The sequence below is a fragment of the Tursiops truncatus genome, chromosome 1 (assembly GCF_011762595.2).
Source record: "Tursiops truncatus isolate mTurTru1 chromosome 1, mTurTru1.mat.Y, whole genome shotgun sequence".
Lineage (NCBI taxonomy): Eukaryota > Metazoa > Chordata > Mammalia > Artiodactyla > Delphinidae > Tursiops > Tursiops truncatus.
This window is the reverse complement of record NC_047034.1, coordinates 117709974-117726730: the sequence shown is the minus strand read 5'-3', so window position 1 is coordinate 117726730 and position 16757 is coordinate 117709974. Positions and strand designations below refer to the sequence as shown.

The 16757-nt window shown below is 39.7% G+C and overlaps 1 protein-coding gene across 12 annotated transcripts in view; it reads left to right on the top strand.

The window, feature by feature from the left end:
* The window catches only part of ST6GALNAC3 (ST6 N-acetylgalactosaminide alpha-2,6-sialyltransferase 3), a 602379-nt gene that overhangs the window by 241703 nt on the left and 343919 nt on the right, over positions 1-16757 (top strand). For all 12 annotated transcript variants that reach the window (XM_073788231.1, XM_073788234.1, XM_073788237.1 and 9 more), the window contains one exon: positions 4779-4973. In XM_073788231.1, coding sequence (XP_073644332.1) covers positions 4779-4973 — 195 coding nt within the window. The remainder of the gene's footprint in view (positions 1-4778; positions 4974-16757) is intronic.

Genomic DNA, 16757 nt, shown 5'->3' with positions numbered 1-16757 from the left:
GCTCACCACTGGCTGATGTCCACCAAGGATCTCACAATTCGTGGTTATATCATAATAGTGACACCTTCCATTTCTGAGTGCTCACTATGTGCCTAAAACTGTGCTTTGCTTCTTCCACCCATTATATCCTTTAATGTTCACATGTCTGATCTTAGGGCAATGCCTTATTAAATTTATGTCTGTTTTCTGCAGTACGAAAAGTTTGTTGAACTGAATCTTATGCATTATAAACTTGACAAGTACTTACTGTTGCTTTCTCTTACCTAATTGTTGGTTGTTGAATCTAGGGGATGCTCTGATTACCTCAATAAAGGCAGCAGTGATCACATCCATAAACAAATCGTTAGACGTAGAACACATGTGTAAACAAGTAGAGTCTAATTTGCTGACTGTTGATAGACTCAAAACAGTTAAAAGAACAAGCAACTGACGGGATAAACTTAATTCAAACAACTGGAAACAAGGTGTGGTGCCTTAAATGGCAGTTCGGAATAAAATGAAGTGATTGATACATCTGATTGGACAGTGAAGAATATTTTAGAGTTATAAAACAGCACTTTGATGTATTTATCCTTTCATTATCCTAATGTAAGGTAGATGGGACAGATAAATACATCTGACAATGCATTCGGCTTATTATTTTTTGTTAGGATTTGAACCTTGTCCACTTCCCAGCATATCTCCCACTACTTATCAAATGACTTGCATGTTTCTGACCAAATCAAGGCCTTTCAAAAACTCCTGTGCCTTTGTCTGTGCTGTTCCCTCTGCCTGGCATGGCCTTCCCATCTCCACTTGCCTAACTCCTTCTTGTTCTTCAGGACTGCATTTGAACATCACCTCCTCAGACAAGCATTCTTTGAATTGTCCCAGGCACGGCTCTCCCCCGTCTTCCTCTGGACTGCCACAGGGCCCTGTGCATACCTCCATCACCCCATTTGATATGTGGTATTATAATTTTCTGTTTACTTGCCAGGTGCACTGAACTGTGACTCTTTGGAAGCATGGTCTGTCTGTCTGTCTTTTATGGTTTTATTTCTGTTTTTCAGCACCTTGCCAAGTCTACACAGAATGTGGACTCAATGAGCAGTTGCACCTTGAAGGAGTGAATATATTCACGTATATCATGGATATTGGTATTTTGTTACTTCCCCAACTCCCACATCCATACACAGAGACACACACATTCTCACTGCCTTCTGGTGTCTGTAGATTGTGAGTAGCCTCATCCATGGTTTTCACTGTAGTTGTTGAAGCTCAAGGTCGCGATCTGGCAGAAGTGACTACTAGAAGAATGTACTTCATGTTGAGTCCCATTGTCCTTGTGTCCAGAATGTGCTTGACATTAGACCTCTTCTAGTGAAATTTCAGGGTGGTTTTATATCAGCACTATGGGAATGCGTTCATGTTAAACAAGAATATGGAAATATAAAGAAAGGCAAAGAATCGGGTTCAGACAATGCAACAGAAATGGGACTGGAAGCCGGAGCTGTGAAAAGAGCCCATCTGCCCACTGCAGACTGTGATCCAGGCTCAGCACAGAGGAGTCGGTGTCTGGCTTCCACTCCCCGTTTGCTCCCCTCGTCTGCTCTCTGCTCATTACTTGGTTCCCTTTGACAGAACATGGGAGGCAGACACGGATTACTTGGGGAGCGGGCTTTTACAAGTGTGATTTAATTCCATTTTGAAGTTTCTGTCAAAAGGGCTGATTTATTTTCCTCTCATGGATGCATTATGTATGTGTTGCTATGTGAGATCAGTGAATTCAGAAAGGCCCTCCATGCTTTGGTCCCCAGACCCTCAGCCGTGCAATGCAATGCGGCAGCTGAGAGAAGCAGAGAGCCATGCTGGGCTCTGGAATAGACAAAGGCACAAATCCCATCTGGGTCTCCTTCAAAGCAAGCTGCTGTTTTGCAACAATCTACCCGTAAAAAAAGGTTCTTACCAGTTTACTTAATGGGTGACTGGCCCTTTTGCTTTTATTTAGCCATCTGTTCTGGTCTATGTCCCTTTCAACTTGTAAGATCCGTCACCTCATTTAAGCTGTTACCTTGACGCATTGCGATGTTGTGGACATAGTGCTTCCACAGAGGAGCAAATTAAAACAGGTTTTCATGATTAGAAAGTTAAATGAGGTAAGGCTGTGGTAGTTACTGGTGAGGTGAGGGGTTTTGAGGAGGCAGAACTCAAGGGACTTTCAGGTGATTGGAAGATGGGGCTGGCTGGACAGGGGGATGGATGGGCTTTTCCACATCACGGGAGCTGAACAAGAGCAAAGACTTCTTTTAGGTGTGTCTGACTTTGTGGCCTTGCTCTGCTGCCCTGACGGAGACTCTGACCAGGGAGGATACAGGGGCCACCTTTGGGTTTCTTTTCTCCTTTGGGACATTCTGTGACGAGTAAAAGGAAGCCAATTCCACCAGGAAGTGGTGAGCTAAAAATACAACAGCACCCATTCCCAGAAAGTTACTTAGTTTCCCTTAAGTTTGAAGAAGAATCAGGGGTGAAGCCCAACTTCAGGAAGGAATACTTCACTGTGTCTTTGAAATGGAGTGGGACCCTGTGGTCCCCACCCCCCATGTCCTCTGCCTGCCTTTTGTCTGTGGAAGAACTTTAGCCAGAGAATAAGTTTAATCAGAGAAGTGAGAAAATGCAGAAGCAAAGGAAAACGGTCCAGCAAGACTAAATAATAATAGTTTAGTCAGTAAGCCTAGTTGAGGACCTTTAGCTCCTCCTTAAGGGCTATAGATAACATTCTGAGCCGTATCCTGTGAGCTGTCTCATAGATACTGAAATCCCCACCAGGTGGAAGAAGTTAACTATGTGATGACAAGACTGTAGCCATGACATAAGCTGCCACAATTATGAGAATTGGCTTCAAAGAAATAGGAACCAACCGACCCTGGAACTTCAGACTAACTGTCCCTAACACAATTAAGATGATGCTGGTCAGACTGCCACATGACTAATTTCAAGATGACGGAGCTGATAGAACCCCCCATCTTTAAAAGCTCTTGACCACTGGTTGTCAGTGCGGGGGCCACTCAGCCTTTGGGCAGGCGTCCACCCTCCCCCGCAGCGCTGGCACCCAAAATAAAGCAAACTTTCCTTTCCATCAACCTTGCCTCTTTAGTACTGGCTTTTGAGCAGCAAGCAGCCGGACCCCCGCTTTCGGTTACATCTTCACCCTGGAGACAAGGCTGAGTTGTTCCTGACATCTGCCCTCAGCTCTGCTCTTTCTTCTTGCTCTAGACTTGACTTTCTGCCTGACCCCTTGATGGCTCCGTCCCGATGACCCATCAGTCCTTGAAAAGTAGGACTTAGAAAGCCAAGTCTTCTTACTCTTTTAAATCAATTCTGCCCTAACCACCCTGGTTTCTCCTGATATGATCAGTATTATTGCAGTTACCTGGACTCAAAATCTCAGGCATCTCTGAATTTTCCACCTGCCACTTCTATCCAATCAGATTATTTTCTGTAGCCAAGTTCTCTGTCTTCCACCTAAATTGAGTTTCTCATGTCTTTTCTCACCTTTTTACACTCCCTGCCACCGCTCATTTCCATCCCTCCTAGCCGATTGGAATGCTCTCCTAACTAGTTGCTGCCCATCTTTGGTTTCTCCCTGCTCCAAAGCACCTTACACACTGGCGTTTGATTATAACTTAAAACATTCACATTTCAAAAATTAAACAAACAAAAGTCTCCTTCTGCTTTCCATCAACTAACAAATTCAGTAGAGACTTCTCAGCTTGGTATCTGAGACAGTCCATAAAGTTATCGTTTGTATTTTCAGCTTTTTCTTCTTCTGTGTCCCAGTAAAACAAAGTGCTATGTGGCTATGAATAACGTCATGTTTTCTTGCCTCCTTACTCTGTTTCCTCTTCCTAGAAAGCTCTGATCGCACATCTCTATTGATTAAAATGCATGAATTTTATCAAGCTCAGTCTCAAATACATCTCTCCTTTCCCATGGCAGTCAGATGCAGTTGCTCCTACTCTGGTTTGATGACGACATGTTTAGGGGATGTTGTTATGCTGCTTGACGTGGATTTGTTTTCCTACTCTTATTGTTAGCTTTTTGAGTCTTTTGCATATCGTATAGCACAAAGTTTCCTTCCTGTAGAGGGTGCTAGGTGAAGAAGCAGAATATGATCTGTAAGGAGACTGGGTCTATAAGAATGTGAAAAATCCATTTATTCATTCACTCAGGTGTTTGCTGGGTGCCTACAGTATGTAAGGTACTGTGTTAAGGACCTAGGATACGCAGAGCAGTATGGCACAGTACGCCCCGTTCTCGGAACTCAAAATTACATGCAGGAAAAGTCACATAAGGAATTATACCATGAAAAGTGCACAACAGTAGAAGTGCCTTCGAAGTATTGGAGTGGTGGGACTTCTTACCTCTATTAGGGTAGATAGGCTGGGGCTCAGGGGATAATGGTGGGGAGGGAACTGAGCAGTTAGGAAAGGCTACCTGTAGCTGGGAATGTCTGATTTGGGTTTTGAAAACTGCATAGGAGTCACCAAGGAAGGTGGGAAGGTAAGGAGGGATTGGAATGGGATGGAAAGATAATCCAAGAAATCTGCTGTTTGTTCTCAGAGGCTCAGCACACTAGGGCAACCTGGTCACCAAATGATTATTTTCTGTCTCCAAGTGAAATATCCTAAATGACAAAGTCCTTTGATCCCTTTGAAAGAGAAAGGGAGAGGAAGCACCTCTCAGAGACTGCTTTTGACTGAAAGTCATTCATTCTTCTTTTCTTTTTGACTGTTTTGTAGAGAAAGTCTGTGATTGCAGTGAGCTTCATAGCAGCATTCCTCTTCCTGCTGGTTGTGCGCCTTGTGAATGAAGTGAATTTTCCATTGCTACTAAACTGCTTCGGACAACCTGGTGCAAAATGGATACCATTCTCCTATACATACAGGCGGCCCCTTCGAACTCACTATGGATACATAAATGTGAGGACGCAAGAGGTAAGACCTCAGAGGGTTACATAGGGTTTGAGGGTATCCATGGTAACAGCTTTTCTTTAGGAGCAAGGTGGCTTGCAATCAGTGAACTCATTACTCTCTGCCCCAGTGAGCTTCTTTGGGTCCCTGACATTTTCTGTTTTCTCCTTCTTGGACATTTACTGACACACGTCTAAAGTCTGCTGCCCCTCCTACATCAAATCTTCTGATTCACTGGCTTCATGTGGAGTTGAGGAAGCAATTACATGTTTTCCTGGTGGTTTGTGGCATAACATACATATCTTTCCATTTAGAAACTCTGATCAGCAGTTACCAGCTGGAGAACTGGCTGGCTTTATTTCTTGGAGGTCAACTGGTTGGGAACGGCTCTTTGTAGAACTGCAGAGAAGCATTTATACTCGTTAAAACTCTGTAATCCTTAGACCTGGAGCTAGAAAAGGCCAAGCTGATTTAAAAATTCTCAGTGGCTGCAGAGAAAATGGGGTTTAAAGAGTTTCCAAATTTAAAGGGGTTAAAATCATTCAAATCCTATAATCACTGAACCTCTAAATCTTTGTAGCCAATTGATGGTATAGAAGAGGATGGAGGTATATTGACAAGTAGAAAGTATACACTGTGCCAGCACTTTTGCAAGCAAGGATTTGTGTCATGGAGCGAAGTAGAAATAAAATGGACCTCACAAAATGTATGAAGTGTATAGAAGTGATTAATAAAATTGTTTTCACCGTTTGTTTCAATGGAGTGGGATGAATGCGAGGTTAATATTCATCGATGCCAAGTCCAAGCCTGTTGGAAGTTGTTGGTGACAAAGGTACAAGTCATTAGTGTGTCTACATCACTGGGAAGAGTTTTGGATCAGATCCCGTTGAAAGGTCATTTTTGCAAAGATACGAGAGAGGAGAGTTACCCACAGAATGCTACTCCCATCCCAAGAGTTATTCTTAGCATCAGGGAGGGATGTTGAAAACTGGCTTGGTCCAGACGCTTTTGTAGGCAATTTCATGCCTGAGTCATTGCTTCTGGTTAGTTTGATTCTTTGAAAATTGTTTCTATATCTGCAGGATTTACAAGCTTTCTATTAGACCTTTATAGTTAAAAAAAAAAGGCACCATTAATAACATAAATTTTTAGGAGCCTTGATGTTTATCCTTTAATTGGCTTTGAATTAATTTTTTTAAAAGTGTCTACTGCTTGAATTTGTTGAGTGTCCTAATAAATTGATTACCTATATAAAAATGTATCTCTTAGAGAATAGTTTGTGTTTCACTCTTGTCTTTTGCTACTTTTATTTCTGGCTGTCGTTTAATATCCTATAACTCTACTGGATTGGGTTAATCATTTCACAAGTGCCTGTCATGGGTAGAAAATGAAACATGTGACTGAATTGTCTCACGAATTACTTTCATGAGGGAAATCCCACCAAAGAGCCTTTCATTTCTTTAAATGTTAATAGACTGGATTTTGGAGTGTTAAGGGGAAAACTGACCTAGGGCTGCAGTTATTTAGTTAGACATATTAACCAGCCACCTTTGAAATTCTTTTGGTATAATTTTTAATACAATGACTTTACTACGGGATATTGATCATTATTTTGATCATGTGGAGGTAATTTCTTGAGAGGGAACATGATTACTGGATAGAGTTTTTAGACTACAGAGGCACACAGGCATGATTCGAGTGCCAGTTCTCACACTTACAAAAACAAGGTCAACTAGCAAGTTATTACGAGGATTAAATAGGACAAAGTACATGAGGTGCCCAGTTCCAAATTGATGTTCAACAAATGAGTTTCTTTTGCTGTCCCAGTACTTACCAGTTATGACATGAAATGCTCAGTGTGAACAACACCAAAATACCAAAGTCTAGAGTACCAGACTTTAAATTTTAAAGGATCTGGATTCAGGAAGTAAACATATGAAGGAGTTCCCAATCTCATTAGAAATCAGAGTTTTGCAAATTAAAACCACAATGAGAAGGAAGAAAACAGCACAAGGAGGTAAATGTACACTAAATGTCAGATTGGCAAAACATCAAGAATCCAACAATACCAAGTGTTGGTGATGATGTGGAACAATAGAAACTCATATATTAGCAGGGGGAACAAGCACTTTGGAAAAAACAGCTTCCCATTATCGATTAAAGCTGAAGATCTGCGTACCCTATGTCCCAGCATTTCCAGTCATCCGTATATTCACTAGAGACATGCATGAGCACATGCAGTGGGAGGCGTGGATGACATGTGTATCAGCATTATAACAGCTAGGACCTGGAAGCAACCACATGTCCCTCAGTAGGAGAATGGTTAAAATTGTGCTACATACACTGGAATACCACACATCGTTGGAAAAGAGGAAATTGCAGCCATATGTGATAATACGTATGAATCTTAGACAAACATAATTTTGAGCAAAAGATGCAAAAAATGAGAGAATACAAACAGTGTGATTCAATTTATAGATCACAGGAAAAGACAAAACTAAACGATGTTGTTTAGGGAAATGTATAGGAGGTAAAACTAAAAAGGAAAAAAAAGAGCAAGGGAATTAGATATCACATAAGTGAGAAGAGCAGTTACCTCTGAGAGAAATGTGTGGTTTGTGATTAGTGCGAGTTTCTGAGATATCAGCAACATTCTATCTCTTGATCCAGCTGGAAGTTACATGGGGGTTCACATTCTGAATATTTATTAAATATGCATTCATGTTGTATGCACTTTTCTCTATGTCTGTTTTATAATAAAAAATTGAAAATACATTCTGAGCCCATGTAGGCTATTTATGGACTGGAATCACACAAAGCGTTTTCATCTACTTTAACAGCAAGAAATATTTAACTAAAAAAAGCAATGGGATAGTAACCTATTTAAAATAAACTAAAAATATTTGAAATAGGCAATTTCATTTTATGTAAAAACTAGCAGACATACAGCTAACTTATTCCTCTAGTCTATGCATGATAGAAAGGGAGGCCCCATGCTGTGACATTAGTACAAGTAATAAGCAGAAAATTTTGCATGGAAGTTGAAAAACAATGTATAACACTCCAAAAGAATGACAGATTTTCCTCCAAACTCAGAGAGTTCTAGGCTAAATTGGGAGGAAAACAAGTTTTGGTGACCCTTGTTGATTTCATCTTTCCTTCTCAAAATTCTACCCTTCCCACCCCCATGTCTGTGCTCTACTCTTAGCCCAAATTCTCTGTGCATTAGTCCTCACCAAATAATGGCTTCAAGTGCAGGCCTTGCCAGAGATAATTGTATTAGACTATTAGAACGAAAAATCTTCAAGAGCCAAAGTAATATAGCAAAAATGATAAGTGGTGGATTTGATGTTCTGGGGCAAATAGCTATAATAGTGGCCCTCAAATTTTGCTTCAAAGATAACTACACATTCCTGTGTGCCTATTCACTCTATTCTAATCCGGAGAAGGGTCAATAGCGATGGCTGAGCTGAGTCAAGTGGTAACCAAGATGATCTATTTATTTGAAAATCTTGGTCCTTGAGGTTTTTTCAGAAATTTCTCAGAAGAAAGCACATGCTTTCTAGAAACCACCAGAAGTCCAAGAATTTTTTTAAACACATAAACATGCCAGCAATGATTTCCAGACTTAGAGCATCTGCAAACATGATCATTGTTGATGATGGTTTTATGGCCCAGTGCTTTAGCTGGATCAGACATTGCTGCCACTAGACAAAAATTTTATGAGCGGAAATGTTTACAAGAAAGAATGTCTCTCCACTACTGTCTAAAAAAGATGGGGCGTGGGAGTGGCAGGATTAGGTTGAAGATTTCGCGGACACTGGAGAGCTGAGTTGCTTGGGAGCAAAATTTGATTCTCTTGTTATCTTTAAAAACACACCATTGTAAAGCAATTATACTCCAATAAAGATGTTTAAAAAAAAAAAGAAATAGTAAGTGAAAAATAAAAAAAAAAAATAAAATAATAAAATAAAAAACCAAAGATGAGATAAGTTCCGGTCCCTTTGGCTTGGCACAAGCGGAAGTATAAGCAGTCTCATGAATCTGTGACAGTCTGTCGTGAAGGCCTCCCATATAGTAAATTATACCCAGTTCAAGCTCAGCTTCATTTTATCAATTCACCTAGTTTTTGAATGGTCTGCTCCCAAAGGAAGTACAAGAAGTAAATGTGCAAAGAACACAGGAGAGATAAATAGATAGACTTAGTTATATTTCATATGGTTGGAGTATTTTTTTTCTGGTCCAGATCCATAAAAAGGAATATGCAGTGAAAACTATGAGGACTAATCTAGAAGAGTTAAATTGAAAGAATTAAAATACCCATCCCATCACAATAATGACAGTCTAAATATAATACAGTTGGTGATTGGCTCCCATTTTTTGCCCTGTCCCCCTTCCCTTTCCTAACCAGTGTAGGCTAAAGTTCTTATATTTGGGGGAGGGGAAGTCTTGAGAAGCAGGGAAACAAAATGAGTGCCAACTAACTCGGTGAGTGCTGAAATGCTGAAAGTCCCTGCTGGCCCCAGAACCCAGAATTCCTCGTCAGTACTTACATTTGAGCTGCCCGCCACCAGGAGGTAGTGCCATGCTGAAGCTGGGACCGGGAAAGATTTAGATTTTGCAATAGGTCCTATACTTCCCCTGTGTCCCACCCCTGCTTTAATCCCTGACCTGCTAGCTGTTCATACTTGCCCTCTCATGTCACTACTGGTTAATAATGCAGCCTTCCATTTTAACAGGACTGAATTTGAGAGAATCCCCTTATAGCTTTATGGCAGTTACTGTATTATCCTTTGACCTCGGACATGGTAAAAAGCATATAACATCTATATGTGTTTCAAAAAAAAAAAAAACTCTGCTTTCTCCTTAATGCAAGTTTTAACGATTCATTTTAAATTAATTGCGGCAGAAAAAAGGTATAAAAGACCAAAGTACCGCAGGGCTTGTTTCCAGGTAACGATTGTTTCTCCCTGTTGAGATCTTGTCAGATTTTGAGGAAAGAGAAGGAAAGGAACTTTAGGCTAGATTCTATCTGTAATTTCCAAACCATGGAATCAGTCATTGTGTTCTCTCTTTTGTGGTGACCTGGTGTGAGACATTGCTCAGAGCAAGCAACCTGCAACTTGTTTGCATTAACTACTAGATAAGAGAACCAAGCTCTGGAGTTCCATAGGATGCCACAGCCAGATCTTCCTGGTGATCAGGGGGGTGACAGATGTCTCCATCTGATAAGAGAGCCCTAACACATTAGAGCTGCAGAGGATTTCAGGTACTTGGGGCAGAGTGCTCTTTCAGGTGGTGCTAAAGATGTGCTAAGTGAAGAAGCACAGGATTTCTAGAACATAGCAATCAAGTTGTAGGGCTTATATTGGTTTGCTTAACAATTTAATGAGGCCGAAATATGTCTCTTATAAAAAGAGAACATTTTAAAGCTTCAAGTAGACTAAATAAGAATACTTAGGATCAGTTGCTGTGACAGACAGGCCGCACTAACCTAATTAAAGACGTGCATAACATATTGATGTTGCAATAGCATTTCCCGAATTGTAGTTATAGCGACAATTAAGAAACAGAGCTGACTTTCTTGGAAGTCAAAGCACACACTCCACACATTCAAATAAATGTACACATGTAACTAAAGCTGACATGAATAGGTTTTCTGTATTTGGGAATATAGACTTTGGATTTTACATAAGTATATTGAGAGCAATGATATGCAAATATATGTTCCCAAAATTTAAAACTGATCGATTTAATTGTTAACTAAAATCTGAACATTCCATTTGTGTAATCGTAAAGCAAAATAACTTTCAACTATTGGCTTGTTATAGGAAAGGAAACACCTAAATTAAAATATAGCAAAGATTACTTCCTTGGCATGGGCATAATGGTTTCGTCATTTTGAAGATAATTTATCTTTTTCCTAAGCATGAGGGAGTGTACTTATTGAGTGGAGACAAGATTATGTTTCTCAATCTGGTTGTGAAAGAGCAGCTCCCAAACAGTGGCCAGATCTCAAGGCAGTCTAAGCTCCACTGCCAAATGAGAGGGACGGACACTGCTGTGGGTGATAATTCCAGAAAGCTTTTGTGGGAGAGGTGAGCCACGTATTTGATGGGACTGAGAGAGAAGGGAAAGTAGAGTTGAAGAGAAGAGCGAAAGTTTTGCACTGGCCATTTTCCTTCGGCTCCTACCACTCCCAAGTAGGCCAAGAGCGCTACACTTAGCCATAGTCAACTAACGTCTGCACTAGGAATCACCACCGCCTCACACTCTGTTGATTCATTTTTCACCTCTCTCTGGTTCCATTACCCTTACTTTTTATCTTCCAGTTCCCCATATTGTTTGGTTGGTTACCCGGTCTTGGAGTGCTCTTACCTTGATCCTGATGCCACGAAAACCGTATACGAGGTCACTTCTAATAATGCTTCATTTTGTGTACCTCTGACAAGGACGTGGCGCCCCATGTTCAAGGGGCCCCTGAGGCACAGCCATAGGCCTGCGTGATCCTCTGACTTTCCAGAGAAAGAAATCAGACACCTGTGGGGGCAGTAAGTAGGGCAATCTGCCTGGAATGCAATTTACTCTAGGGGATAGAAGGTAGAGGATACATTCACTGGGTAATTATGATCTGGGGATATGAATGGGATCCCTGGAAAAGGAAAAACTACACTCTTACTTGCAAAACAGTAATGCATATGTACAATGTAGGTATCCATCCATAGTCATGAACCACTATGTAAAATATACAGAAAATAGATCCGTATGCACATACGTGCATGCAATATATACATGCACGCATGCTCACAGGACAATTTACACTTTCTCAAATACAAACATACAGAGACTATATACATATACACTATATTATATCATAAAATGGTTAATAAATATAATTATCTGGTTAGGTATATATAGTGCCTTTTATTGCTTGCCACTGTCCCTTTATTACAGAAACGGTCCCTTCCCTTCTGACTACAGGGGTGAGCAGAAGATTCAGGCCAGTGATTGACCAATCTCTTGACGGGTCAAGGGGTGGACATATGCCCCGAGATGAGCCATTCTGAACCCTTCCCAGAGTTTATTGTTTTTCTGTGTAATGCTATGAGAAAGGCCCTCTTTTCTTTTTAGTGGTAGAGCTGTGGAGATATGATTCTCTGGGTGTCAGTGGCTGTGTTCCCTGGAGAGAATGAGACCAAGATGTTGAGAGAAGCAGAAACCAGTTGCAGAGCTCAAGCAAGGGCCTGGACCGTACTCTAGTGCTGAGACCAACCATTCTTGAAGTCAGCCTACCCACCTCTGTGGTTTGACTGTAGAAGCCAGTAAATCGCTCTCTTTCATGTCTGCATGTTTCGATTATGTTTTGGTCATCTGCAACCACAAGAATCCTAGCTGATATATATATATATATATATATATATATATATATACATTACATATTGTAGTTATTTGACAGCAACAGCAACCAAACATTCTGAATCTCATCTTTAAACAAAGTGCTGCCTGGAGGATGTGAGGAGTTATCTTTCCAAATCCATGCTTCAAACGTGCTGGGAGGCCGAATATGAGAAGACACATCCGTCATTCCATCAGTTGGCTCAGGTGTCTGCAGAGATGCGCCCTATATATCTCCCTGCTCAGGGACATATGTTTAGGAAATTAGCTTGTCCTTTTGAGGTAGGAATGTGAAGGTCACAATTTCCCAAGGTTATAAAGCCAGAAAATGACCCGATAAGACTCATTACTTACTGAATTTCTAGTCTTACTCAACAGATTAATCATATAGTTTTATGATGATTATTCAGATGAAATCTTCCTTATTGCTATGAGGCATCATCAGTCAAAACAGATTGATTTTTACTTTACAAATCACATCTGTTATTGATGAAAGATCTGGTATTACCATGGTTTTCAATGTAGTAATTGGTTCCCCAGGAAGATATAAGGGAATTTTATTCATTATCCAACCTTAGATAGAAAAATGCTCATTTGCCAGTTGTATGTTAACACTCTTGAAAGGGGCGTATTAGAAATTCAAATATCAAATTACCTCATGTGTGACAAGCAAAGAAAAACAAAACAGAGTACCCACAAAGACCACCCTGACTTGAAAGTTGAAAAAGATAATAGAACTGGGGCCCCAATGGTAAGAGTTTTTGTTCATCTTTTCTCAAGTTCCAGCTAATAGCCTGACAGAGTGACTAGCACAAAACCATTCATCAAGTAGCAGTTCAGCCACCAAATATTGACTAAGTCCTTGTTCAGTTCCAGACAATGTGCTAAGACTCAGCAATGAACTCCACTTTAAAGAAAAATTAAGATTGGGGTTCACTAAGGAAGAGAAAGAGATAGGTTTGGTTTGATTACAAGTATCCTGGAACAATACCACCTAGAGGGCATTGACATTTCAGCATAACAGATATATTCTGTTGCTGTTAAGAATAGTGAACATTCAAGTAATTTCAACTAAACGATTGTATTCAATACCTGGAAGATAATTTGTCACTAAGTAGATGGCATCAGATTGTGATTTCTCATTTTCCAGAGTAGGCTCACAAAGGCTTACTGACAAAAGAAAAAGATTCATTAAAGAATTTTTTATTTCAAGAGTAACTATATAGCTCCTATATTAAATATTATTCTGTAAGGCTTTGGAAGAGGTATACCTAGTTAATTGAGTAATCTGGCTAATAGAATATTTTAAAGTATTTAACAAACATATTATTTAAAAGGAAAATGAAATTAAGAGTTCTGGTCTGGCAATACGGTGGCCTGAGATAACCTGACAATTCTGCTGTAACACCAAGACATGCTGGATAAAATAGGATATATTATTTAATGCCCAGCTGGCTTTGCTAGAAAGGAGGGAAATCGTCAGGCACCAGAAACTGAGAAGGAATGGAAAGAGAGGTATAAGCCCGAAGACTGATGGTGTGGTTTCCTGGGAGTTTATCAGTATCAGTGACTGAGGAGATGGGTTATATCCACCGTACAGGTTAGAGGGCAAGGCCTGGGTCCAGCAAAGGCAGAGAGTGAGAAACCCCCCTCCCCCATCCTAAAGCTGGGCTTTTACAAGCTTTCCCCAAGTGAAAGGTTGGGCTAGGAAAGAAATCATGAAAACTGGCACCGAAAACAGATGAGGAAGCTTATTTATATCTTTGATCTTTAGATAACAAAAAATTGTCCCTGGAACTTCAAAATGCCAGACGTGTACCCTAGTCGTTTTACAATTTGAATTTTACTGCTTGCACTTTCTAGGAACTGTGCAAGCTGAGAAATCAACCAAAAATGTGGTCCCTAGCTGGTAATAAACTAGAGCTAAAGGAATTGGGACTCCTCTAGAGGGTGTTCCCATAACCCAGACACAAGGGATTCTTAGAATGCACTGTTAGAAATTATAAAACACAAGGAAATGGTCTATTTATTGTGATTATTCACATGCTTTGCTATAAAAAAAAATGACTGTTTGACTACGATGTGTTTCCCTATGCCCAATCGTGGTGTTTCATAATATACTGAACATTTGCTCTATCATCCTCCTCAACTGAAAATTCTGAATTCCAAAATATACCTAGTCAAAAGGATTTGGGATAAGGGATCATAGGCCTGTGTGTTTAAACACCTCACACACCATTATCTTTTAGTCCTTACAGACAACCTACTATTTCACTAATGTAACTCATTTTCCAAGGCCCCAAATTGGTGATGCTACGCCTGTGGCTTTGGTTATCTTGTGAGGCAAAGGAAGAGACTGAGAACGCCTTGGTCAGCAAATTACATTAAATGGTTTCATGGAGGCTTTATCCATTCAAGTCGGAAATCTCATTGGATCGCACTTGCTGAAGCCACTACATGCTGGGCACTTTGCTAGGCTCAGCAACTGTAAAGACGAGAACACTCTGTCTAAAACTACAGAACATTTTTTTCTTAATGTTAAATGGTAATAAGTGAGATAAAGTAGTATATGCAGAGGATTATTTTAACTCTTTATATGTAGACATAGAAAGAAGTTTTGGAGACGATACCTTGAAATATTAACTGTAGTGGTCTATGTCTGGGTGGTACATTTTAGGTGACCTTTTGCTTAAACATGTTTTCCAGTTTTTATACAATGAGCACATATTGCACTTATTACTAGAACAAATTACTAGAATTAAATATTTTTTAAGCAATATCTATCTGTGAAACACAGATCTATCTGTGAAACAGCTGTTTCTGTTATCAAAAAAAATAGAATTAAAAATGTCTAGATAGGTATATTGTTTGGAGTACTTTTAGAAGTGAGTATTCTTTTACTCCGTTGTGGCTTGCTTATAGTGACTTCCTTCCAAAGTACAACATGGATATGGGAAAAAAAGTAATTTTACAGTGGAGAAACTTGACAGACTCTACCTGAGCCAGGTGGTCAAGGTCAATATCAATAGCGATAAATCATGTTGGTAGTATGTTCCCTTAGGAAGATGTGATGAAAATGGCAGTTTGCCTCTGTAGTCTTCTTCCCCCAAACCCATAACCCCTGACTAATGAGAAAAACACCGGAGAAAAAACAAGGAAAGTCTGAGAAACTTCCAGAGCCTTGAGGATCCTAAGAAGATATGTCTACTAACTGTAATGTGGTATCCTGGATGGGATCTTGGAACAGAAAAAGGGCGTTAGGTCAAAACTAAGGAAATCTCAATCAAGTATGGACTTTGGTTAATAGTAATTTACCAGTATTGTTTCATTCATTATAACAAATGTATCATACCAAAATACGATTTTGATAATAGGGATAACTGGATGTGGGGTATATGGGAACTCTGTATTGCCCTCTTATTTCCTGTAAATCTAAAACTGTTCTAAAATTTAAAAAGTTATTGTAAAAAATGGATTTGGGTTTTTGACCTGTGTATCTATCGGGAAGGCTGGGATTGCCGTTAACTGAGATGGAGGAAGACACAGAATGAGTGGTTGAAAATAGTTTGAAATATATACTAGTCTAGCTCCATAGGGAAGGGATGTATAAGACAAATGCCTTGCGAATACATCATTGTTTTAATTTTCTATACCGAATACAACATACTTTCGGGGAAAAAAATAAGTATTATAGAAATAATTCCTGCCTTCTCCTCAAAAAACTTACGAAATACAAGTCCTTCAAAGATTCCCCCAAGAATACATGTGGAAGTCAGTGTGAGCTTTTAAATTCCTCTTAGCTGTACTCATACACTTCAGCAGTTTCTTTTATTGTACAGCAAACCACTTTTTTGGCAATGTAAATTATTTGTGGGAAGAAAAGGTACAAACTAAACAACTTTTTGGTCATTCCATATGGTATTGTATTTTGCCAATAACTCTTTCTAATAAAGTTTAATAATATTTGTTGGATTGAGGACACTTAGCTATCAATAACAGTGATGCTGATGGTGGTAATAAGCCGACACATGTAGTGCTTACTATGTGCCAGACGTTGTTCTAAATGCTTTACATATACTAATTTATTTAAGCCTCATAATAACCCTAATAAGTAGGTATTATTATCATCCCATTTTTCAGATGAGGAAACAGGGGCATAGAAAGGTTAAGGTGGAGTTGCTGAGACTTATACCCTGGCTCCAGAGTTCCTGCTCTTGACCACCACACATACTGTCTCTTGTAATAATAGCTACCATTTATGTAATCACATCTCTGCTCTGGAAAGGCTTATGAAACTTGAGGATAAAGAGAGGGACCACTTTTCTCCTCAAAAAATGCCTCTTCCACATTTCTTATATATGCCAGAGATAGGCAAATGCTCACTGAAGCATTTTGATAATTTCAAAATGTCCT